This window comes from Rhinopithecus bieti, unplaced genomic scaffold (assembly GCF_001698545.2).
Source record: "Rhinopithecus bieti isolate Rb0 unplaced genomic scaffold, ASM169854v2 scaffold_39586, whole genome shotgun sequence".
NCBI lineage: Eukaryota > Metazoa > Chordata > Mammalia > Primates > Cercopithecidae > Rhinopithecus > Rhinopithecus bieti.
The window spans coordinates 1735955-1762642 of record NW_016816842.1 but is presented as its reverse complement, the minus strand read 5'-3'; the positions used below and the strand labels follow the sequence as shown (position 1 = coordinate 1762642).

General features: G+C 41.4%; 2 protein-coding genes across 8 annotated transcripts in view; both read right to left on the bottom strand.

Annotated features, from left to right (window-relative positions):
• Positions 1-2611, bottom strand: part of CCDC14 (coiled-coil domain containing 14) — a 51845-nt gene extending 49234 nt beyond the window's left edge. Inside the window, 1 exon segment of the mRNA XM_017855359.1 lies at positions 2349-2611. Coding sequence (XP_017710848.1) covers positions 2349-2522 — 174 coding nt within the window. The 5' untranslated portion in view covers positions 2523-2611.
• A 7131-nt stretch (positions 2612-9742) lies between these two features.
• ROPN1 (rhophilin associated tail protein 1) overlaps positions 9743-26688 on the bottom strand; it is a 23044-nt gene continuing 6098 nt past the window's right edge. For 4 of the 7 annotated variants that reach the window (XM_017855381.1, XM_017855376.1, XM_017855379.1 and 1 more), the window contains 5 exons: positions 20547-20783; positions 17039-17153; positions 15553-15714; positions 10791-10966; positions 9747-9956 (listed from right to left, as the gene is read on the bottom strand). In XM_017855381.1, the coding sequence (XP_017710870.1) occupies positions 9890-9956; positions 10791-10966; positions 15553-15714; positions 17039-17153; positions 20547-20662 (636 nt within the window). In that variant the 5' untranslated portion in view covers positions 20663-20783 and the 3' untranslated portion in view covers positions 9747-9889. Of the gene's footprint in view, positions 9957-10790; positions 10967-15552; positions 15715-17038; positions 17154-20546; positions 20784-26688 lie in introns of all 7 variants that reach the window. The other 3 variants (XM_017855383.1, XM_017855378.1, XM_017855382.1) reach the window with 2 other exon arrangements.

The window sequence follows — 26688 nt, the reverse complement described above, 5'->3', positions numbered from 1 at the left end:
AAAAAAAACAAAAAAAACAAAAATCCCTCTGGTTCATGCCCAATCCACGCTTACATTCTGTTTCTATGAGTTTTAACTATTTTAGATACTTTATATAAGTAAAATCATGCAATATTTGTCCTTCTGTGACTAGCTTATTTCACTTAGCATAATGTCTTCAAGGTTCGTCTCTGTTGGTGCATATGACAGCTAGTTCCTTCTTTTTAAAGGTTGAATAATAGTCCATTGTATGTATATACCATATTTTCTTTATCTATTCATCTGTAGATAGACTTTTGGGCTGTTCCCACATTTTGGCTATTGTGAATAGTGCTGCAATGAACACGAGAGTGCAAATATCTCTTCTATATCCTGATTTCAATTCTTTTGGATAAATTCCCAGAAGTAGAATTGCTGGGTGATATAGTTCTATTTTTAATTTGGTGAGGAATCTCCATATTGTTTTCCAAAGCGGCTATAGCATTTTACATTCCCATTGACAGTGTACAAGGATTCCAATTCTTCCAAATCCTTGCCAATACTTGTTTTTGTTTTTTTAATAAGTCATCCTAACAGGTGTTAGGTGATGGCTCATTGTGGTTTTAATTTGCATTTCCTTGATGATTAGTGATGTTGAGCATCTTTTCATATACCTGTTGGCCATCTGTACATCTTCTTTGGAGAAATGTCTATTCAAATCCTTTTTTCATTTTTTAACTAGGTTATGTGTTGTTCTGCTTTTGAGTTATAGAAATTCCTTATATGTATTTTGGATTATTTATCAGACACATGGCTTGGAAATATTTTCTCCCATTCTGTAGACTGCCTTTTCCCTCCATTAATCATTTCCTGTACTGTGCAGAAGCTTTTTAGTTTGATGTATCCACGTTCTTCTTATAATTCCCCTGCTCAGCCCTGGAGTTGGTCATTTCTCCAAAAAGCCAGGACTCCTTAGTGGACAGTGGTACTTGGAAACCAAGATCTAGGTACTAGATGTGTTCTTTGCTATCGAGGCTTCCAATCTTTTTTTATATGCATTTTTTACTTAGTCATAATAACTAGATATTTGCAATTTTAAATCCTGTGTTTTCTACTTTTAAATCTTTTTCATATTCAGAAATTTTTAATGGTTGTATAGTATTTCTTTCAGTGGAAGTAATATAACATGGTCTTGGTTTGCTTCCTATTTTTCACAATTAAGAAAACAAACCTGGAATAAGCCTATCTATTGAAAACAGCCTTTTCATATTTCGGATTAAAAGGAAAATTATTTGGTGAAAGGTTATTAGTAATTTAATAACCCTTGGTACAAACTGCAAAGCTGCTCTCCAAAAGGAGTGTCCTAATCACAATACAGGAGAATCAGTTTGCTTTATTTTACACTTACTTCTAATGGGTTATTATCACTAAACTTTTAATTTTGCTATTTGAGAAACATACAAGCATTTCTTAGTAGTCATCTCTCCTACCAACAAGTACAAGATAAAACTGCCTTTGTAGAACGACTTGGAGTGTACTAGTAAGGTCTTTCATTTCCACTTAATCCATACCCTGTGAGTTGTCATTATTTCTGTGAGGTGGGAACCTAAACTTCAGAAAAGTTTGTTCAAAGTCACACATCTACTAAGTAAAAGTTTAAAAGAAGAATGGACTCTGGCATCAGCTTTGTGAGTCTGATTCTTGTTTCCACAGCTGTGTAACTGCTACGTTATTTGAACCCTCCAGCCCTCGATTTCCTCATATATAAAATAGGGATAATAGTACTTACCTCATAAGGATATTGTGACTATGAAATGAGTTATTTTATGTAATACATAACTTAGAGTAGTATCTACCACATAAGTCCTATCTAAATGTTAACTGCTGTTATCATTAAGATGGTGGCAAACTACGAGTTTTTAAGGGAACTAAATGTTGTATGTCTACCAACTGTGTGATCGATGTTTTTACCGGGTTCTCTGATTTAACCTTCTCAATTTTTTGAGACAGGATTTTATGCTTATTTCTGCCTATTTTGCAGCTAAGGAATAGAAAGTTCTGAGAAGTAAAAACTAGTAGACTCTCAATCTGCAGGTGACTGAAGCTAGGAAAGCTTAAGTCACTCGAGCCAGCGGCGAAGGCTGGGACTCGAACCCCGGTCTTACCCCAAAGTCGGCGGGCTACGATGATTTAAACAGAAACACATCGAGAGACCAAGCGGGTGTGTTACGACGGGAAGATTAGGTGTTCCTTGCACCTCTGTCCCAGCACTTTAATGTCGCCTCATTGTCTTTGTCTTTTTTCGAGCAGTTTTACAAGTCCCTGGCCCGTAAACCCCCCTGTCCCTCGAGCCATCCCCACAGTGGACTCCTCAGGTCCTCAGCCCTCACCTGGCCCGGTCGAGATCCGGACCTGACCATCTCTCGCAGCCTCAGAGAAGCCCAGACCGAAGGAAGTGAAACCTCACGGTAAAAAGAATTAACCGCCGTGGGCTCCCGGACCTTCTTGGCCCGCCTGCCGAACTTCCGCTTCCGGAAAGGATCCCGCCGAACGCCGCGCTTCATAGTCTGCGACCCGCATCCACTCCCTTTCTCCTGCTCCAGGCCCAGCGCCTTGGGCGTGCGCAATAGATCCCGCCGGCTTCCCGGCTCGTCACCCACCGGCAGGGGGTAGGAGAAGCCAATAGACGGCGAACGGGGCGGGGCCTAGGCCTGGCTGGGGCGGGGCCGGGGCGGGGTCGCTAAGAAAAGAGTTAAGCGGTGCGGTTCCAGGGCTTGCGGTGGGGGAAACAGGGGCGAGAACCCGCCAGCACCAGAGGAAGGGACAGGGGTAGGAGGCGGATAGTGAATTTCAGAAGAAATTGCGCGCGACTTTTTGGGTTTTCGCTCTTTATTTTTATTTTGGCATCGTGTGCCTTTTGGATGATTTTGTTCTTGATATTCTATAAAAATAAGACCTCCGGGTTGTTACCTTTGCCTAAGTGTAATGGCAATTTCAGAATTATTCCCTGTGGCCACTGATCTCAGATGTTCGTTAGTTGGGATTTGGGGTTTACTTCCATGCGTACTTGTCTCCTCTTGTGTTGAGGTAATTACTTTTGATGAAGAGTGACACAGCATTCTTAGTATTGGCATGTGCACTCAGTTTAATGAGGATTTTAGTCATTGGTTTTTAAGGCATTGGGTTTGGGGTTAATGATTTAAATCGAATTGAAGAGAGATAACTCAGTTTATTCCGTTTCAACTGTCACCCAGGCAGGAGGGCAGTGGCGCAATCTCAGTTCACTGCAACCTCTGCCTCCTGGGTTCCAGCGATTCTCCTGCCTCAGCCTCCCTAGTAGCTGGTATTACAGGTGCACGCCACCACGCGCGGCTAATTTTTGTATTTTTAGTGGAGAAAGCGTTTTGCCATGTTGGCTAGGCTGGTCTCGAACTCTTGACCTCAGGTGATTTGCCCGCCTTGGCCTCCCAAAGTGCTGGAATTACAGTGGTTAGCCACCACGCCCAGCCTCATTTCTTTTTAATGGAGAAAAGAGCTACCCTTTAAAAGTCTGTTACCATTAATGTCAAAGCCCAGGAACTAAAATATGTCCACCAATATATCACACACTTATCCTGAGTGATTTTAGGAAACTTGAGTATTTCACAGATTTAGTTTTGAATTAGATCAAACTGTGAAAACCTCTCCCTTCCTTCCCCAGCCCTCATGTAACTTCATAACTTTCTAACATATTCACCTGAAATTCAGGGGTTTTTTTTTAGTTAAGTTGATTTTTAAAAATTCATCTTGATTTTTCTTGATACATATTTATTTTAGAAAACAGAGATCAGCAGAAAGGAAAAATAACCCATAACCTCATTGCCCATGAGTTATCACTCTGAACAGCTTGGTGCATTCCCTTCAAGATTTTTTCCACCTACGTATATATGTATAAATGTATTACAGCAATATGAAATAATAGATATTACTTTAACATGAGTGTTTTAATATCTAATCAATATTGTTTCTCATTAATCTACAGTTATAAAATGGCTGCCTGGTGTTCCATGATTCATTTCCCTAGTGTTGGGAATGTTATGCCCCACCCCTGTTTAATTTTGTTATTTGCTATTATAAATAATGTTGCAGTGAGCTGAGATCTGCAAATAAACTAGATAGAGGATGGAGAGCAGAGTATTGTAAAGATGTGGAGACAGCATGATGTTGAGAAAGAGAAACCCAGAGAGGCTCTTGCTGCTGAAGTATAGACAGTGGGGATGGAAATGTATGTAGGGCCAGACTATGCAGTCCTCATAGGCTACACGATTTGGCTTATTATCCTAAGGCCATTGGGAATACGTAAAAGTTCAGGCAGGGGCCACAGTGAACTGACTGGGGTTTTACAAAGACCCGTGGCTGTAGTGTAGAGCAGGAATCCGAAATCTACAGTCCCTGGTGAAATTCAGTCTGCCATTCTTGGATACAGCCTGAGAACAGTTTTTGCATTTCCAAGTAGTTTTTTTTTTTTTAAGTCAAAAGAATGATATTTTGTGATGTGAAAACTTACCTGAAAATCATCTGTGTTGTAAAGTTTTGTTGGAACAGAGTCACACTAATGTGTTTATACATTATCTGTGCTGTAACTGCCAAAGTTAAGTATTTGTGATAGAGACCATCTAGCCTGCCAAACCTAAAATATTTACTGTCTGGGCCTTTACAGAAGAAGTTTGCTAATCACTAGCATAGAGGCTGCTTGGGGAAAAGGCAAGTATGGGTGTAAACAAGTTCTCTCCTCCTGCATCCGTTCTCTGCCCTCTCCTTGGACTGACATCAGTCAGACATGCCCTCCAGCTTCAGGTTCTGTTTAGTCAATAGAAGAGGGAGAGAATAGGATATTCTTCCTATCTCAGCACCATATGGCTGATGCACTGGCCCTCTGCATCATCAGGGGAGCCCCTGGAGCTCCAGTCCTCTCACACTCTAATAAAACATGTCCTTCCCTTTGTCCCTTCAGTCTTAGGGGTGATAATGGTTTGCTAGTCCCTGGGTGCCTCAACCCCTTGTTGTTTTCCTTGTCCATTCTGTAAACTTTTAATTATCTTCAAAACTCTAGATTGTCTTCTGTTTCCTGTGAGGACCAGATTGATAGGAAGTCCAGATGAAATATATTGGTAGCTGGGAGGGGATGAGGGAACCTAAGGCAGGTGGTGGTGAGGGAAGGTGAAGAGGACATATTTGAGAGATGCATAGGAGGTAAAATGGAGAGCACTTGCTGACAGAGTTGGAAAGTAAGGCAGTGGGGAGGTATTTGTTGACCCTGGTTTCTGGGTTTTGTATCTTGGCAGGTGGTGGGAGAGATCCGCACTTAGGAAGGAAGCTTATGAACTCATTTCTCTCCAACATTTTATTATGAAAAAAATACAAACCAGAAAAGTCATTTTGGATATGTTAAGTTAGGGATTACTTTGGAATCATCCAAGAAAAGATGTCAAGTTGGCTACCAGATAGTTGAGTCTGGAGCGTGGCAAAGACATGTGGGCTGCAAATACACCTTTCTGAGTTGCCTGTGGCTTCCGAACTTGGCTCTGAAATTAATTTCTCAAGAAAGCCTCTCTATCTTGCCCCTGCAAACTATCTGTGTGCCCCATGCTACTATGTAGTAGCATCGTTTCTCACAATTATAAACTTGTGTCTAGTTATGTAATGTAACTTGTGTTTAGTTATGCAACTTGTGTTTAGTTATGTAATGTCTGTCTTCCTAAGTAGAATTTAATCTCTATGAAAGCAGGGACCTCACCTTGTTCAAAGCAGTATCCCCAGTGCCTAGCACAATCCCTTGCACTCGTAGGAATTTCTTAATTATTTGTTGAATAAACCAATGAATCAACCATTGTTTGGACTGCTTTGGTGCGTTGGGGCTGACAGCTACTTGAATGTCCGAGGCTCAGGATTATCCAGGACTAGCCCTTTGAGTTTGGTCCAGAGGTTTAGTCCCTCTAGTATCATGGATACACAGCTCTGCTTGTCTATCCAGTCTTTCATAATTCAGCACGTTGGACCAATGACTTTGCCAATTGGCTCACCTCTGAAGTGTGAAAGTCTCTGTTTAGGTTTGACCATGTTCCAGTTTATAGGAAATGACCAAAGTTGAAAGTACATGAAGATCTAAACTAAAACACAGATTTATGGCCAGGACCTAAGATTCAAAAGTTAAGAGGCTATGGATAAAAGTCACACGTTGGGAGCGTGAGCTCAGTTTTGCTTGGAAGGATCTGAGAGACTGTGTTATTGCCTCTCCTCAAGCCATTTAGTGCTCTCTGGGGCTATTTTGAAACCAAAGGTTCTTGGCCTTTTGAGATAATATACAAATTTGAGAAGTTGCTCAAAGCTTTATAATTTTTTCTTCAGAAAATGCTAAAGAGCGCATTTTGGAAACATAGTTTTATATATAATGTTATCAGAGGCATTCAGGAGCCTCTCCAAGGATTTCAGGTTAAGATTCCTATATTAACCTAATTCAAAACCAGCCTTCCACACTGGGGTGTCCAGCTCCTTCTGTTGCAGGGCCCTGGTGGTCCTGGAAGTGGTTGGTTAACTAGGGATGGTAGGTCCCTGATGGAATAGCATCAAGGAGAGGAAAGGCATGGAGCATAGAGAAAATGGAATTGAGCCATAATCTTTGCATTTCCCACTGAAGCTTTTGTATCTGCAGTCTTCACTTTAATCAAAATAGCTTAATTTAGGAAAGAAAGAGCCCACTGTTTTGCTTTATAAAATCCTGATTTTATTGCTTCCTAAAATTTGTTTTAAAGGAGAAATGCAAACCATATGTTACAAGTGCCTTCATTTGACAGTTTAACTGGGGTCATGCAGGACTCTGTAGATATTGTTCATTATGATAGGAAAGCCAGTAGGATGGGTCTGACAAGGATCTGTTGGCAGCAAGAATCAAGGGACTCCCTTTGGAATTATCTGATCACAAGGAAGAAATGGTTGGGGAAAATGTGCCATGTTTGTGGGTCAGATGTGAACTTTAATACAGCACAATGACAGTCACTTATTGCCCTGCAGACTCTGAAGACTTGTGCCTGACCCAAAGAGAGAAACATTAATAATGATTAAAATGTTAAAATTTTGTTTTATTAAAATATTTGTAAGGCAGTGTAGCAGATGCGGGTGGCTTGTTATTGTGAACATCTATGACTTCCTAGCCTAGAGCCTTTTTTTCTGGAGCAAAAGGAACAAGCTGAGGCAAGCTGGAAAGGCAGAACATTAATTCCCCTGGAAGAAGCCCTCAGTCAATGACAGGTGAGGATTATCCAGTGATGGATGAAGAGCTTCCTCCCCTTCGATTGGGATAACTCTGAGATGTGTTCTATGTTGTCTCCCGGAGTTCCCCAGCAGTATTGGGGTATAGAGGTAACTGGCTAGATAACACACCATTTATTAGCTTTCTTCCCATCACTACAATATCTTACTCTTCCTATCCCTGTTCCACTGTTCCTGGGATCACCTCCTAAATAAACTATTTGCATGTAAATCTCTGTCTCAGGGATTATTTCAGGTGGGGGGGGGGGTGGTGGGAGGAATCCCATACCTAGACAGGCCCTGAGGATATATATAAGGCATCATAGATTTGGAGTCAGACAGATCTGGATTCAAATTATTTCTCATCAGTGACATTGAACAACTTTTCTAAGATTGTTTCTTAGAGATAATGACACTGACTTCATAAGATCATATTGTAAGGAAAATTAGAGAATGTATAAAGCACTATACACAGTGGCTTACATATGGTAAGTGCTTAATAAATGTTGGCTATTATCATTAATACAGTATTTGTAATATTGTTAATACAGCATAGCCCAGGTAGAGGGCAAAGCACAAAGCTGTTTTCCATCCTTGGGGTGACACGGTTTGATTTGGCAAGATGTGCTTGTAGGTACTGTGGATCCCTAGTGACAGCTGTGGCATAGCAATATCAATAGCTAGAGCAAAGCCCATTGCCCCAGTGAACCAGGGCAGGAGGAGAAGATGGCGCACACCAAGTGTGGCTGCAAAAGATGAGCACTGGCAGATGCAACAATGGTATCGCCAATTGTGCCCTTAGTCTCAGTAAGCACCGATAGCTACAGCATCCAATTAACTTCATGTCTGTGTCCTAGTTACACACTTTTGAATCATTTGGAATTTCTTAGCCTCACTCCTTGGGGGATTATTTGAAGCTAACAAGACTAAGGTTTTCTGATTTCAACTGCGTTCCCAAATGTACAAAGGACTCCTTCTTTTGTTACATGTATGAACCTAATTGTTTATTTTTAAATGTCTTTCAAATGGGGTCTGTCTGTCCCCCTTTATTCCTATTTGAAGACAAGACCATATTCCAGTTATTGGCCACAGTGAAAGAGAAACTGAGAGACACCAAGAATCTGACGGCAGGTTCAAAGCGGATTTCACTCCATTCATCGAATCCTGATTAATTACAGTGGCCAGGTTTCCACCCCTGTAAGTGCTTTCAGCCTTCTCAAAAACAGCCTTAGGTTGCCAGAGCAGATAGAAATGAGGGGCCGACTCACATGATACATATGTAACAACGTGCACATTGGTGCACATGTACCCTAGACTTATAGTTAAAAAAAAAAAAAAAAGAAATGAGCGGCCTTTGGCTAGGAAGGCAGACAGCAGGTATGGAATTAGTTGTTGCCCATCTCTGCAGGTGCAGCCCAGTGCTGTGGGGGGAAGAATTCTGTTTAAGTCCCTTTTATTGTTTCACTCGAGTCCAGAAATCAAGGACCATGGAACATCCCATTGGTGGCATAGCAATATCAATAGCTTAGAGCAAGCATTGCCCCATCCATTACAATCTCTCTTACCTTTAGACACTAATAGACACATTTCTCCTCAATTGATGTTGAGAGATATATGCATAGTACCATAACATAGATTTTTGAGCAAAAAAGCAAGACTTTTAAGAGGGGAATAGTATGTACAATAAGAAGGGACTGACCCAGCGACCTTGACACACCCTGATATTAAGAACCAATAATCCCAGCCTGTTAATCTCATCTGTCCTTCAGAAAGGAAAATCTTTAAGACTTGTCAGAAGGTCTTTTAAGGCTCAGGTAGGGGATTTTCTCTAGTGGCGTTCCATGAATCTGTAATATGGTTTCCAGAAATATCCCGTTGAACATTGACACTTTCTGGGATACTGTTAGTTCTTCTCCAAGGCCCATTTGCAATGAAAAGGGATTTATGTTCATGTCCTTATCTTAGTGTTAGACTGTGAGCTCCTTGAAGTGTAATTCTGATATTATTTATTTGTATGGTGCTCACAGCCAGCCATAGTTCCTAGAATGTTGCCAGGTTTTAGCAAAAACCAAACAAAAACATATTTGTTGTTTTGTCTGAGATTCAAATTTAACTGGTGCCCTGTTTCTTTTTTTTCTGGCAACCCTATTCCTGGCCATCGCTAAACCTCAATAATATTGATGGAGTGGAGAGGATGAATGATTGACTAGCACAGTAACCAACAAATGGAGAGATAAACTGGTAAAGAACTTCAAATTGACCATGTAAAAGGCACTATCTAAATTATGCCTAACCAAATCACAGAACACAACACTGGTGGTCTGGTTAACGTACTATTTTTAACGTCTGACAGTCCTGGCTTTGGATTGAAGATGCTTTTCTATCCATGCTTTGTCAGCACTTTACTCAGTGGTCCACGTGGGAAGAATACTAATCTCCTGTAATGGAAGGTGTTTTTGTTCCACAATTTCAACATCTTTAATTCCACACATTTCTGATGTTCATATGTTTAATTGTTTATTAATAGTGTGTACCAGTGCTGTACAAGAAAATTTGAGGTTTGGGTAGTAATGTATATGGGTTTCAGTCATTCTGAAGTACAATCGTCCCTGTATCTTCCTTTAAAATTGCCAAAATTGTGCTGTTACTCCAGCCGAACCCTGGGGTTTTGGGTAAAGTCATTCACCGTGATTATACCATCAGGACCAATTCTGTTTGGAAAAAGGTATATCTGCAGTTAGTTCATTGACAATTAATCTTAGAAAGACAATATACAAACAACTCTCTCATTTCACATTAATTCTGCTGTTGCTCCTTTTTCTGTGTGTGTGTGTGTGTGTGTGTGTGTGTGTGTGTGTGTGTGTGTGTGTGTTTTCTGAGACAGGGTCTGGCTCCGTCATTCAGGCTGGAGTAACTGGTGCAATCCCGGCTCACTGCAACCTCTGCCTCCTGGGCTCAAGCCATTCTCCCAATTAACTGGTGCAGGCACACACCACCGTGCTCAGCTAATTTTTGTATTTTTAGTAAAGATGGGTTTTCACCATATTGCCCAGGCTGGTCTTGAATTCCTGAGCTCAAGCCATCCCTAGGGTTACAGGTGTGAGCCACCATGCCCGGCCCTCTTTTTCTTTTAACCCTGCTTCTCCTCCTCCTTCTTCTCCTCCACTTCGGTTCCACTGGTCATAGCTAAGCGTGAGTCAGAGTTACTGGGGGGCTTATAAAGACACAGATTCCTGGGCTCCGTCCCTAGAGTTTATGATTCCATAGGTCCAGGGTATAGCCTGAGATTCTGCATTTCTAACATGTTCTCAGGTGCTGCTGCCGCTACTGCTAGTCTCAGAAGGACTTAAAGAATTGTTGTCCTATATCATTCTTTTCCTTCCTCTTCTCCTTCCCTTTCCCCTTTTCTTTCAGATCCATATTTCATGTTTCTCACAATACTTTTCTGTTTCCAGAGCAGTATAATACAATAATCTCACTATCTTGGCCTGGTAGATTTGTTTTCCTGGTATTCTTTCACCTCCAATTGGCGAAAGTTAACTTACACTTCCTGTTCAATGTAGTTTAGCATCCTGCTGACGTGTGATGCAGAGATCTCCCCATCCACTTCGGCAATATATGTGTAGAGAAACTGGAAGGTGCTGAACGGGATCCGGGGCAACCCACCATTATGGTCACATGATAAGACCTCACACACTATCTTGAGAGTTTTGGTAATAGTCTATAAAAGTTAGATAAAATGAGGAGAAAGTTACTCTTCCAGGCAGTATTCCTGAGATCCGTTGAGATACAAGAAAGAAAACAAAATATTCCTCTTATAAAATGAAGTGGGAACAATTTAAGATTCTAGAAAGCTTGAAATTTTACATTCAAATGTCACTAATTCATTCTAAAAAAATTAAGCCCAGGAGTGTAATCTATGTCAGGAGGTACTGAGGTACTGAGGATGTGAATAAACTCTTCCTTGAGTGATAGTTTGAATTGATGGCAAGTAATTTAAACATAATTTGTAATAATTATTAATTTTAATTGAGTTAATATTTAAAATTTGTTTCTTTACATTTAATAAGCATTGTTATTTTCTGAAACAAAATTTTCAATAAACCACATGATGTCAAAAAAAATTGAGTTTGAGGCAGGCCACCTTCCTTTCCTCTCCCCTGCCCCTGGGGGTCCTCTCATGGAAATCGCTGTGAAACACTGCATCTTCTAGGCACTTCCACTTAATTCAGAGCGGGTGGGAGGGCAGGCATGGGCTAACTAGTATACACGAGGCTGTCTGGGAGGATGGTAAGTCATGCATGTGAGTGGGAGAATGGTTTGGGGTAGATTTGCGAGCACACTCTGAACTTTATAATTTCTACCCACAGCTCACCCGTTTCTGTAAAAAAACAAACAAGCAAACAAAAACAACCCTCTGCACCCCTAATGCTTTGTTCTGTTGCCCTCTCCCATGGGGTGCTGGTATGGGCTGAATTGTTCCCCCTAAAATTCATATATCAAAGCCTTAACCCCAGAACTGGAGAATGCGATTGTATTTGAACATACGACCTTCAAAAAGATAAGTTAAAATGAAGTCAGTAGGGTGTCTCTATAAGAACAGGAGTGAGGACATAAAGAGAGAGCCACCAGACATGCAGGCACAGAGGGACACAGTTCGAGAAGCTGGCCATTTTTAAGAGAAGGAGAAACACCTCAGAAGAAAGCAATCCTGCTGACAGCTTGTTCCCAGAACTTCTGTCCTCCAGAACTGAGAGACAACAAATTTCTGTTGTTCAAGCCACCAAGTCATGGCAGCCCTAACAAACTAATATAGGGGCTATCAGCCCTACACATCATCTTTTATTGATTATTCAAACAACAAACCTTCAAATTCTATTGCCTCATAAGATTTTTAAGTATTTTTAAAGATTTAATAAATGGATGAGTGGATAAATAACTCTTTGGACTGGAGCTATTTGGTAAACTGACATAAATCTAAAGTAAACAGATCTTCATTCTCTTGCACAATATTTTTTTGGGATCTGCTTCACAGACATAATCTTTTCTTTTTTTTTTTTAGTGACTGTAAATTTAATATCTTGTCTCAGTACTTTGTTGGTGGTTCATGTCTTTTTTTTTTATTATTATACTTTAAGTTCTAGGGTACATGTGCATAACGTGCAGGTTTGTTACATATGTATACTTGTGCCATGTTGGTGTGCTGCACCCATCAACACGTCAGCACCCCTCAATTCATCATTTATATCAGGTATAACTCCCAATGCAATCCCTCCCCCCTCCCCCCTCCCCATGATAGGCCCCNAACATCTTGCAAGCTTCATTTTCAAAGTCAGAGGTGAAAGCCTTGAAATGTGAATTATTTGCTTTAAAAAAAGTCATTCTTTCCAGTGAACAGGATTATTTTCTACATACGTGATCTCTTTCTTTTTTAATAATCAGTTCAGTGGAACAGGAGGTGGCATAGGCCAGTCCAGAAGAAGGAGTGCTGAAGGGAGGAGAAATGCAGGTCTGCATGCCATCACATTCTGAATAATGTGCATTAGACGCAGAGAGCTCAAGATGGAGTAAATGTACCTATTACCTACTGGAGTAAAAATTCTTGTTACTAGTCTCTTCTACAAGGAACAAACTAGCTTTTCTGAATGGTATAGAGATCCTGTCTTGCTGTTGAATTTGCAAAGGAAAGAGAAATTCTGGGCTTGCCTCTGAGGATATATGAATTAACTAGGATGCAAGGTCTCCACCAGATGGTGACCCCTGACTTAGTCTCAGCTATAACAAAATACCTTAGACTGGGTAATTTATAAACAACAGAAATTTATTGCTCACAGTTTTGGAGTCTGGGAAGTCCAAGACCAAGGAGCCAGCAGATTTGCTCTCTGGTGAGGGCCTGTTCCTCATGAATGATGCTTTCTATGTGTCCTCAGTTGGTAGAGGGGCAACTTTTATAAAGGCACTAATCCCATTCATGAGGGCTCCACCCTCGTGACCCAATCAACTCCCAGAGGCCCTACTTTTAAGGCCATCATGTTGGAAGTTTAGATTTCAATTTATGAATTTTGGGAGGACACAAACATTCACACCGTATCACTGACCAGCCCCACATTTAAGATCCCAGAAACAGTCCAGCATGATAGAAATGAATATAAGGGTATTGATTACTGGTTTCATAGGGCACCCCTTATTTACAGACTTAACCTCCAGGCTGACTTTACCTCTAGAGGTTCTTTGACATGGGGATGTTGAGGAGCAAAGTCAGACATGTCAAGGCCTCTTAGAATTGGAGGAGCTCACTGTTATTCAGAGGTAGGCCTGAGGGTGTCTCAGAGGAAGCAGAGAAGTGGAGATAGAATCACAGGATGTCAGAGGTAGATGAACCTCATGGAACACTGAATCCCACCTCCTTGCTTTAGAAGGGAAGTAGAAAGATACAATTCACCTCATGGTTTCCCCTCTCCAGTTTGGGAGGCAGGTACATCAGAGGAAAGTTCGCATCTACACAGTGGACCAAACAGAGGGAGGGTTGGAATCTGACTTTCCAAAGTCACTCTTTGTTACTCTGAGGTATGGGGATATGGGAAGGGCTCAGACACATCACACACTGGTGAGGGGCTGTGAAGTAGACCACCAGAGCCAGGGAGCAGATAGGACACCCTGGCAAAGACTCAAAGAGGCCCTCAACACCATTGAGAACTGAAATGAGCTGGTCGGGGAGGCATTGTCAGCCTTTCACCAGTCTGGGAGAGACGAGACCAAAAACTTAAGCTGCAAGCAGCTAGTGACCAGACAGACAGGCATTGCCATGGAGACCAGAGATGCCAGGGAAGACTGAGGGATGTGGGAAACCCTTCATTTGACTGCTCTGTGGTCCTAGAGTCACTTCTTTCCGTCTATATTCAATTGCCATCTTGGAGAAGAGAGCGTGGTAAGAAAAACCTGAGATACTGGGAAATTTATCTTTAGGCTGTTTCAGTTACCACATCAGACTAAAATTTCAGGATTGGATTGAATTTATTTATTTTCTTATTTGACCCTTTGTGGGTGAGATAGACCAAGAAGATCCAAATTAACTACAGATAAAATTTTAAAGGTATATTTTCACCCCAAAATGTCTCAAAATGTGGTGTGAAAAAATCTGTAACCCTATGAGAATTTAATAAAATATGTCCATTTTTTATCTTCCCATTTGTGATTTTCCCCAGTCCTGATTGACAACTCATAGGCCTCTGCTGCTTACTTTTCTTTCCTCCTTGGAGGACAGTGATTTATTCAGTAATAAATGCTATAAAGGAAAATGAAGAAAAAAAGAGCCACAAATGTCCTCTTGTTTACTTCTCTCTAAAGAAATGATTATGGTGAAGGCTGTAGGGGAACCTATAGGAAAAGTTGGACTACAATATTTCCACTAAGTTTTCTCAGAAATAAAACTGTCAAATATGTATTCCAAGCATATTTGAGAAGAACAAGATTATGTTTAGATATGCTGAATGATTCAGACTACCTTTTCATACCATTCGGTTTTGGCAGACGCAATTATTTTCTCAATAATTTTCAAACTTGTGTGTATCTCAGGGATTCTTTTAAAAAAACATGTTTTTGATTCATTTTAAGTTATTTTAACAATGTTTAACAATGTAAGTCCAATATAAGATACCCAAGCTTTAAATATCTATACATATAAACTGGTTTCAGCATCTTTGGCTTCAAAGCAGTAAAACTGCTTTTCCAATATCAAACAAGTCAAATTTGGAAAAGGCATAAATCTGTATGAACATCCTGCATCCATGGAGATGTCATGACTAAATTCAGAAATAGCCTCATCTCTCTCTCTCTCTCTTTTTTCTTTTTCTTTTTTTTTGCTTTCTTATGTCTGACTTTTGCATCCAATTCTGTTTATTACATAGTTTTCTATAAGATTGTACCCCTTTAAAAGTGTCTATTGATATATATTCTAGGTGTCTGGAAGTCTTTTCTGCAGCCGGCTCTTGGCTGTCTCTGGGAATGTGAATGGAGGGAGTGGAGTGAAAATAAGTCTGAGGGCAATATTCATAAATAATCCAAGAACTACACTGTAGTCAGCTCTCCCCAGAGCCTGACGATAGTGTCTCCCTCTGCCCCTCCCAGCCCCTGCTTCTGCCTGACGAGCACAGAAAAGACTTTGCTTTAGAGAGGAGAAGGACAAGGCGAGAAGAGGCATGTTTATCATCAGCCCTGGAGAGTTGACCACGTGTATAGATCCACTGCCCTTCCAGGCCCGGAGGGAGATTGCCCCCTCAGGAACAAAAAACAGTCAAGCTAACTTACAACTCCCAGAGCGCTGCAAGCAAGGGCTAAAAACTTCAGCCACTCGATCTCCTCTGTGAAGCGACCCACATTCATCACACTATTAAACAGATCTGTTGGAAGATTCACCACTTTCCACATCTGGGCCAGCTCCTCTGCATGGACGATCAGTCTCCCAGCAACCTGCAGGGCAGGGGACAGACACAACACAGAGATGTGGGAGAAGTTGAGACAAGGCCCTGAGAAACACCCCGCCCCCAGGCCAGGTCCACATCTCCCAGCACATGGCAAGGGGCGGGAGGGGTGTTAGGAAGGTACAAGATGGCTCTGTGTGGCAGTTATCTTCGCAAATCCTAGTGAAGAGCATGCTGAAATATAATTTATTAATTGTTAAACTTTAGGTGTCAGAATTATGCAAAAGATATACATTCATATTACATTTTAATTTCTGGTGATGCTTTTATCTGCTGTTGTATTCCTAAATTGTTTTATTCCTTACATGACAGATAGAACAGCCTGAAAACAAAACCAGGGGGTAGATGGCTTACCTCAGACCACTAATTAATGGTAAAATTAAAACAAGACATAGGTCTCTTTCTTCCGGATTGCAATGAGTTCTTAGCTCTAGACCTCAAGCGCATCCCTCATGCTTTCCCTGGAATGATATGGAGTATGTGGCTGACCTGTTGGGGATTTGGTCTGGACACCTAATGTTGCTTGATCCCAGGTACTTTAGAGCTCTGTCATGTTCACTGCCAAGGTACTTGGTGGATAAAGGGGGGGAAGGTGACTGGTTGTTGGCCACCAATGCAACAAGAGCACAGATGCCCCTGATGAAGTGCTCCACCACCTTTCCTGACCCTCTGATTCTAGTGAAATGCTAAGCCTCTGGGACCAAGGTAGTTAGCCACACCAGTCCTAAATCACCCCTAACCTCTCTGTCCTGGATCATAAAGCAGGGTATGGTGGTGCTCAACCGTATTTCCTGGGAATTGGCCAAACCACAAACTTTCTCAAGCTGGACCCTCCTCATGCATCCATTCACCAGGCAGCTGCCAGGATGATGTGGCTGTGAAGAGGCTCACAGCCTCTCCCTAAAAGCTAAAAGCTATGTCTGGACCTGGGATAGCTGGGGAGCTGAAATATGCCCTTCCCCAAACTGTGATTGGCATCATATTATGGTCTTGATCAGTAAGGGAGACACTGTCGAGTGACTGAGGGCCTGCACTTTTCTGGAGAGATGAGATTAGCATTGCATTGAACCCCTGTACATTCTGCCAGCTTCAAGGAAACCTGGGATGACCCCACCAATGACTCAGCCTACAGCCTATTTCAAAATTATTCCCATTTCCCCAAGGGAAGGTTTACTTTCAGTCCACGGTTTAGTGTATTTTAGGGTGGTGCTAAGTGGTCAGCTGACTGGCAGGAGAAGAGAGGGCTTTCATCTGTACCCACCCAGCCTCAACACTGTGCTACATTCCCCTCAATGCTGCAGCAGGGCCCTTACCTGAGAATGCAGGACCTTTAACAGCTCAGGTGTTAGTTCTGTCCAGTTACACAAAGCAGCTTGCTCAGACCGCTCTCTCACCGGAGGCATCTCTCTACATAGGGCCTCAAAATAACTACAAGAAAAAAGTCAGAGAGTAGGAGGAGCATCCTATATCCAGTGGCCTCTGGCTGTTCTAGCAGTCCTTCCCCCTTTTTCTGAGGGAAGGAGGTAGAGAAAGGAATCTTTGTTAAGTGGCTTTTATGTGTCATTGTGTTTAGTTCACTTACATATGGGAAAAGCCTGAATGTGTTACTCTCCACTTAGGGCATAGAGAATGCTTAGAGAATACAAAGCTTTGTTCTTCTCTAGGGATGAGGAAGAACCAAGAAAAGTTTGGGTATGCAATTCTCTGGAGCATATCGGGTTCAGGTTTCTTTTTCAGTCATCTCTGAGAGTTTTATACATGCAGATGTATATTACATATGTATATATAATCTTGGGAAGAGAAGTTGGAAGAGAACTAAAAACAAAGGGGAAGACAGCACAGGAATGGTGACTAGGGCCTGTAATCCGGCGACTCCAGAGGCTAAGGCTGGAAGAGCACTTGAGCCCAGGAGTTTGAGGCTGCAGTGAACTATAATTGTGCCACCACACTCCAGACTGGGTGACAGAGTGAGACCCCCATCTCTGAAGAAACAAAAAAGGAGGGAAGGGGAAGAGATGGAAGTATCCTAGGGGTGAATCAGGAAGGGTTTCTGGCCGGAGGTAGTGAGGCTTGGGGCTTTAAGAGAGAAGGGAGAGAGGGTTGTCAGGGCACCGTGCAAGGCTCAGTAGAGAAGACAAGCCAAAGAAGGTTTGAGATAATCTGAAGTTATATGGTGACTTTGAAATAAAACTTTCTCCATCTTCCCTCAAAATTTTTAGTAAAATCTGCCTGCTCCTCAATATTTTGTGGAGTGGACTTTGTTTTGGGGCATTGTGGAACAAGTACTGAGTTCTGTTTCAGGATTGGCATAAGATGAAAAGAGGCTGCCTGCAGCAGGGAACAGACATGAGCCGCTGACATGTGGGTCACCAATGCTGTATGGTAGCGTCTGTCTCCATCAAAGGCTGGTTATTGACGATCCATGAGCCACAAATTTCTGTCCCTCCCTGCTTTTTTCCCTCCATTACTTCCTCCAGATCCAGGTAGTATGTAAATAAATATAGAGGGAATTTAGTAAAAGTCCATTTTAGGGTCAAGCCATACAATGATGGGCTAACCATTGCCTGTCTCTGAGCCACATAGCAAGGCAGAGCTAAAGCTACATGGACTAAAGCAGTAACTGCCAGTCACCCCTTGGAGGTCATCAGCAGGAAGGGCAGAAGAAATACGTTAAGGCCACATTTAACAACGTGCATGAGAAATCTCTGCACACAGATCAGTGTTGGGGTGGGTGGGGTGTGGGTGCAATGTGACAACAGGAGCGGGATGTGGCCTCAGGCTTTATAACTAGACTTGGGTGGTATAAATGGGAGGGACAGAGACACACAGCACCTCATTCTACAGAAGTGCTGCCCAGGTGGAGTAACACTCAGCACCAACATCTCTGGACTTCTCGTGGAATTGGTTAGACAATATGGAAATAAAGCTGTAATCATGGATTTCGTTCTTTGGGTTATTGAGCTTCATTTGCAAGTGATCAGGTCCATGGTTATACACATAGATTGCAAATTTGTGTTGTAACACATGCCTACCAGAGGACAAATAAGTATATGTCCTGCCGATGCCTGGTAAGAGGTTTCTTCGTTGACAACATATATGTAGGGAAATTCTTACTTGCAATGGATTAAATATGTATTTTGTCTTGGAAATACTTCGTAGAGTTTTATTCTCTAAAATGGTACAGGTTTTAAGTAAGTCACATACAACCATCTGAGCAGTGCTTTTCACGTCTGGATAGAAAGGAGGGGGCTCTTAGGTCATACCCTCCTTTTTCATTGTGGTTAAACTATAAACTAAGTTTTCATGGATGTCTAAAAAATTATAGTACGTGATACAATATGAGAGCGAGCAGGCTACAACAGTGAATGCCTTCTTGCATAAATGTCAGGGACAATACTAAGCAATGTCATTTTGCTTATAAAACAGCAGCACAAGGACAATAAAATGGGTTTGAAACTAACGTATAAGATAAAGTCTGTCTATCTGACTATGCCAAAATAAATTAGTCTTCTGATGCTAAAGTTCAATCGTAGAGGCAATATATAAAATTTAGAGTGGAAAACTAAACAGGGCTCATTACTAGGCAAAGCAACTGCCATTTATGTTTCTTTTTATGAGCACCCCTGGCCTATTTTCCTTCCAGTTGTAAAAGCTGCATCCTAATCCAGCCTGGGAGCACAGCACTGGCCCAGAGACTCCGAAAGGCCCCTCTTAGATGACATTTTGTGTCTTCTCAAAGGTGTCCACACTCTCCACACCATCTGCGCAGTACACCCACTCACAACCTCAGGCTGAGGACATCTTCCCTTCCCCAACTCACTGGCTTTCTCTCAACCGTCTCTCTCACTCTCCCCTTCCTACTGAAACCCTCCTAAGCAGGGAATCATAAAACAGTAAAAATAGCCTGAAAATGGTCCGAGAGGTCTAGTTATCTTCCAGCTCCTGTCTCAAGTCCTGGTTCCCCAGTTTCAAGCAGGCAAGTTTGTCTAAGGAGCAGTTTCATAGCTGAGAGGCTTTCTGTGCAAAGCTGCTTCAGTCCAGGCCCGCAGCGATTGTTGTGTAAGCTCCATCTACTGAGCAGCCTCTGGAGGTCGCTCCTGAAAGAAGGCCCGCGTGTTTGAGGCACACTGTTTTCAGCCATGCCTGAGTACCCCATCACTCTGCTTGGCCTTTCTCCAGAATGCAATGGGTACTGTGCAGACATCTTTATGTTGGCAAAACAAATCCGTTCAGAGAAACACTAAAGAAAATAACAATTTCCTCAAAGACAAGATACAAAGCGTCTTTGGTTGGGTCCAAGTAAGAGTTTTAACACAGGGGAGGAAAGTGTCTCCTTAGAGGGGTGAACTAGCTGGACTGGTCCCACCCCATCCACCCAGGGCGGTCGCGTCCCTCCCCCGGCTGCACTGCTGCCATCTAGTGGTGAGACAGGAGAACGAAGAAAGGCAGGTTAAGCTTCGGAGATTCCCAGCCCTTCTTTCCACCCGGACTGGGAAAAGGAGTGCAGGGAGGAGGTGGGTGTGCATACGCTGGTGTGACGCGGTCACTTAACTCTTGCTGCTTGCCCCCAGGACACGGTCTATTGACCTGGCGTCCTACTGTTCAATCTGGCTCGCTTAGGGGAAGCATCCCAACCTCACCCGACTAGATGTAATATTTATGTGTGGATTTTAAAGCATCAAAGCAATGCGAGAGCTAAAACAAAGATGATGCCAGTTAGTCCCGACCCCCTGGCTGCAGCCATGACAACCTCTGCGGTTTTCCAGGACCCTCTCTCTCCGGCCGTCCTCCAAGGGGTGAAGGCGAGAAAGGAGCACGTACTCGGCTGCCCACTGGATGAGGTCCTGCGGCTGCGCCCGAATGGCGGCTTTGGCAAACTCCTTCAGCATCTTCGGCAGCTGCGGCGGGATGCATGTTGGTTTCTCTGTCTGAGCCATTGATTGGTTGGCCTATTCTCAGGAGAAAAAATGCCTAAGATGAAAACTTGGACTCATACGATAAGAGCAATCCTGGACAGGAGGTCACCCAGCCTCTGTTTGACATTCAATTTTGGGGACCCTGCAAGACAAATGCATTCTATTGTTACACAACGCCAAGGTTAGAAAGCCGTCTGCTAACCCCTACTTTTTGTTGTAAATAGTTATATCTTTTACACAGGCCTTGTAAATAGTTAAAAATTACACAGGCCTTGTTCATTTAAAAAGTGGAGGTCAGCAAAAAATTCCCTAATGATATCACCCCAAAATATTGGATGTCTCCTTCCAGAATTTTTCAGTATATATATGTTTGTAACTAAAAAAATAAGATTATACAAAACAGCTTATTTACTCAAAAGTATATAATGAACATCTTTCCATGTCGTCCAGCTCTTATTAGTTGGGTAAGAATTGTAGCAAAATTTACTCTGAACTCTCTGTGAATTGACATTAGGCCATTTCCACATAAAAATAGTCATTAAACAGCCATTTGATGAGCGTCCCTCTTTATAACTGCACGTTCTTTTCCACTCTAATTGTCAAGCGGAAAATTCGTACATTTTCTCTTAAAAAGTTCCAGAACAAATTGAAACAAAACATGAAAATCCATAAAGTGTATACAATTCCCTCCACAAATAAATAACAGATCAAAAGATTTTTGTCTACTTTTAGTAGAGAAAGGGACAGATTAGATATGCTAAAAAGCTGTCCCTCTTCAAAACAACTAGAGTCCAGAAAAATCTCAGTACAAGCCTTTCACATTGCCTTGCTGGGCTTACAGTGAAGTGAGATAAATCTTCCAGTGGCCAATGAGGTGAGTAAAGTGGAACTCGCAGTGCTGGGCAAATGCAGAACCTAGGGCTCATCTGGGCAAATATAGATGGCAGGAACTTGAAGTTTTGAGATAAATGGCCAGGGAGGGTGGGTAGAGACCAAGGATTGGGCTCACGAAAGGCAAATGTCTGGACTAAAGAACTCCCCTTCTGACCTAAACTTGAGACCCACCCAGGGACTCCACCCTCAGCATGAGAAGGTGTGGTTGAAAATATCCGCCTACAGGTGGGGGTAAGCAACAAAGAAACCTGTCTCCATTGCTGCTTCTAGTCAGGAGAGACACAGTCCCCCAGGAGTTTGTAGCCACGGACTAGTTCTAAGTTTTCAATGTACACCAGCACCAGCATGGCTGGGAAATTCCAAGACAAGAAACTAAAGTCGTCTTAGGTTGGTGGGACTTCACGACCTTTTACTTTATTTATATTATTTTATTTGGAGGAAAAAAAGGATAAAATAATGATTAATTTTAGACTTTGCAAAGTATTAGAAAAATTATAACAGTAATATAACCACTAAATCTGTAGAGAGGAAAAAAGGAATTTTTAAACAACACAAACAAGCAAAACCCTTCATCAGTCAAAAAGAAGGCAAGAAAGGAGGGGTGAAAACATAGGAAAGTGGACAAATAGCATGGTAGAAAATAATGCGTACATATCAATAATCACAATAAAAATAAATGGGCTTAAATATGTGAGTTAAAGTATAGGTATAGGTACACCTGAAAAAACAAAGACACAGAAAGACTCAATGTAAAAAGGGTATAAATAAGCAAAGAATAACCAACAAAAGTTAAGGTAGACATACTAATGCCAGACAAAAGATACTTTAAGGCAAAATGCACTATTAGGAATAAAGAGAGTCACTACGTAATGATAAAAGCTTCAATTGTTAAGACAATAGCAACATTTCTCAATGAGTATGTCACAGACATCACCATGGAGGAGTCTCACCATGCTAGGTGGAAAAGCAATATATTGTTTCTGGTAACATATGTATGTTATAATATTCTAATAAAGTGTAAGGAATGATAAATACAAATTCAGAATGGTGGTTACCCCTGGTGGAGGAGGGAGAGGAGGGAGAGGGATGTCATTAGGGAGATACAACAAGGGTCTCAGTATTATTAGTAATGCTGTATGTTTTAAGCTGGATGGTTGCTGCCCTGATGTTTGTTTCATTATTTTTATACTTCTACTTACATCATGTATTTAATTTTGTCGGTATGAAATACTTCATCATTTAAAACGTTACTCTTATAAGTTGTTTCTAATGACTTTTCAAACCATTTTATCTATCAAACAGCAGTACCTTATTTGCTCTGCACAATATTGTCTTATGTTGTCTACACATATATGTATTCTTTTACTGTGTTAAAAAGAATACAATTTACCATTTTAACCAGTTTAAATGTACAGTTCAGTGGCATTAAGTACATTCACATTGTCGTGCAACAATCACCACCATCCACTCCAGAACTTTTTCATCTTCACCAGCTGAAACTCTGTACGCATTAAGTACGAACTCCCTATCTTCCTTCCCTACAGCTCCTGGCAACCACCATTCTTCTTTCTATCTTCATGAATTTGACTATCATATAAAATCATATGGCATATAATATTTGTCCCTTTGTGTGTGGTTTATTTCACTTAGCACAATGTCTTCAGGTTCATTCATGTGGTAGCATGTGTCAGAATTTCCTTTTTCTTCTGATCCATAGTCAGATGTGTTATCCATTGCACCACTGGCCCCAAGCTGAGAATTTCCTTGTTCTTAAGGCTCAATACTATTTTGTTAGATATACCACAATTTTATCCATTCATAGGTCAATGGACAGTTGGATTGTTTCCACATTTTAGCTATTGTGAATAATGCTGCTGTGAACATAGGTATACAGATATGTGTTCAAGTCCTTGCTTTAAATTGTGTTGTGTATATATACCCAGAAGTGGAATGGATGGATCATATGGTAATTGTATTTTAATTTTTTGAGGAACTGCCGTACTGTTTTCCACAGTGGCTGCACCATTTTCTGTGTCCATGTATTTTGACAGGATCTTTTAGTTGTTGTGCAATTGTTTAATTTCTCTCCTGGAATCTCAGATAATCTCGTGTAAATGAAAAGATGCCCCAATCCTAATTAAGGAAGCTTCCATGACAGCAGTAACAATGGTTAACCCTTGGTCAGTATAGAGCAAACTTAAGTAAAGCCTTTACTTCATCCCATTGCGTTTTCTAACAACTGATCTGCAAGCTCTTTTCATTTTGGGGCAAGGAATCTCTTGTAAGTTTTCCATACCTATTGTCTTTTCTCAGGGGTTGGTCCTTCTTTAACCTCTTGCCGTTTTTTTTTTTTTTTTTCCTCTTCTCATCATTCTATTTTTCCCTTAAAAGTTATCAATTACGGCCGGGCGCGGTGGCTCAAGCCTGTAATCCCAGCACTCTGGGAGGCTGAGACGGGCGGATCACGAGGTCAGGAGATCGAGACCATCCTGGCTAACACGGTGAAACCCCGTCTCTACTAAAAAATACAAAAAACTAGCCGGGCGTGGTGGCGGGCGCCCGTGGTCCCAGCTACTCGGGAGGCTGAGGCAGGAGAATGGTGCAAACCCGGGGGGCGGAGCTTGCAGTGAGCTGAGATCTGGCCACTGCACTCCAGCCCGGGTGACAGAGCAAGACTCCGTCTCAAAAAAAAAAAAAAGTTATCAATTACATCTATTAATTTATTGTAAGTGCTAGGTGCACTCATAAGAGGACCAGTACTGTGCTAAGTACTGGACCATACATTTTTCTCAAGTAATCCTCAAAATATCCCTATGAGGTAGAATATATTAGCATTATTTTACAGATGATGAAACTAAAAAAGACAACAGAACTTTCGCAATGACATCTAATAAGTGACAGACATAGGGTTGGAATACACATAGTCTGACATGGGAGGTGACCTGCTAGACATGACAATTCTTTCCTTCTTGAGACTTTCTCCTCCTTTGATAGCATACGCCATTCTTGTGTGTCTGTTTTCCTCAGCACTGCTCCTTTGCCTCCTTCCATAACTCCTCTTCCTCCTTCCTCACTCTAAGCAAGAGTTAGCAATCTTCCCCCAACTCAGGTCTTCAGCATTCTTTCTTTGCTTTTCTTGGAGAGCTCACAGCCTTTTCATGGCTTTATCTACGACAAAACTGTGTGGATTATACTCGTTTTCCCATCCTTGACCTCTTGCCTGTGCTTCTATTTCATACTTCCCATTGCCTCCAGGACACTTCACTAGAATCCATTGTCCATCTCCCAACTAAATCCCTCTCCCAGGTTCTTCTCTGAACATGATACCACTAATCTCTCACTAATCTCTTTGGCCTCAAAGCCTGAGAGTCATCCATTTTCTTCAGTCTGTTGAATCTCACTAAATCCCACTATTTCCTTTGAAATGTGTCTTCAGTTAATTCCTATTTCTACTCCTATGTCTCTGGCTCAGCCCCTTATCACCTATTGTGCAGCCTCCTGACTAGTCTCCCTGTCTCAGGTCATTCTCTGGCCTGTCCTGTCCAGTGTGTCCAGATCTACCTTCCAAGTTGCTTTTTATAGTCAGAGAGCACTGCTCACAAAATGACAGTCATATCCTGACTTTCAAGGTTTTCTATGATTTATACCTATAATTCTAAACTAAAAATTTTCTGCTACTCTTTATCAACACAAATTTCCTATCCAGTCTACTCTGGCCACTTTCCAAAAAAAAATATATATATATATCCAAAGCTTAACACTGTCTCTCGCCCACTGTTAACAGTAATCTATCTTTCTTTTCTCTCTTCCCCTCAGTATTTTGCTAATTCTAGCTGGCTTACTTGAAATGCCCTTCTTTCTTCATCTGCTTAAACCCTGTACATCCCCAGGGCTTTTCATACTGTGCCATAGGCGTTCCTAGAAAACTTGGATATCATCAAATATTGTTTGTAGTATGCATTTCACCGCTTAATCCTCTTCTGCCTTTCATAGCTCTCTAAAGCTGAGCTGCCTGCTAGAGGCCATGGCAGAATGGGCTACAGGTGTGCCATGAAAGATTGATGGTTGTAAACTTTTTATAGTAATACAAAATTTACAACCGTTCACAAACTTACAACAGTTGAAATTATATTTGGATACTGTTTGGCACAGTCAGTAAACTTCCAGATTTCAGTACCTATTGTTTCTGTGCCGAAGGTTTTATGTATAACACCTGCTGCCAGAGACGCCTTTATAGGGCTTTTCCTTTCAACCATCTTGTTAAAACAATCCCTGTACGTCAGATTATTACTTTAATTGCAATGCATTTATTATCAGTGACAATGATAATCTTTATGCATATGTGTTGCAAATACTTAGCTCTACTTTTGATTTAATTTTCTCTTTTTCACATTATTTTCTCCTAACAAAGAAGTTATATGATTTTTCTTCATCATCATCACCATCACCACCATCATCATCATTTGTCCCCAAGAAAACAAAAGATTTTGTTCACTTTTTTTCCCATTGTGACTTGATTTGTTTGTGACTTATTTATTCTTGGCTTTTGATGTTAAACAAATATCCAAAATCTGATACTTAATGCACTTTTATAATGACTTGTTTGTTTACAAAAAAATAAACATTTGCCTCTAAACATAAATAATAATAGAAAATAGTTTAATTGATTTAGTAAAGGAGACTCTAGGCCTTCAGTAAAGTCTCATAAAAATATTTTTTGGCTGGGTGCAGTGGCTCACGCTGGTAAACCCAACAGTTTGGGAGGCTGAGGCGGGCAGATCACTTGAGCCCAGGAGTTCAAGACCAGCCTGGGCAACATGGTGAAACCCTGTATCTACTAAAAATACAAAAATTAGCCAGGCATGGTGGCACATCCCTATAGTCTCAGCTACTCAGGAGGCTGAGTTGGGAGGATGAGGTTGCAATGAGCCAGGATCACACCACTGTACTCTAGCCAGGCTGGCAGAGTAAGACCCTGTCTCAAAAGCAAACAAACAAAACAAAACAAACAAAAAAAAAAAGAATTCAAAATATTTAAATTATACTTGAAATAAGTAATATTTATGCTTTGTGAAAATCTAAAATTGTAATTATTAATGTTTCCAAAATTTTCCCTTTACTTACCAAATGCTTTTCAAAAACTTTATGTGATT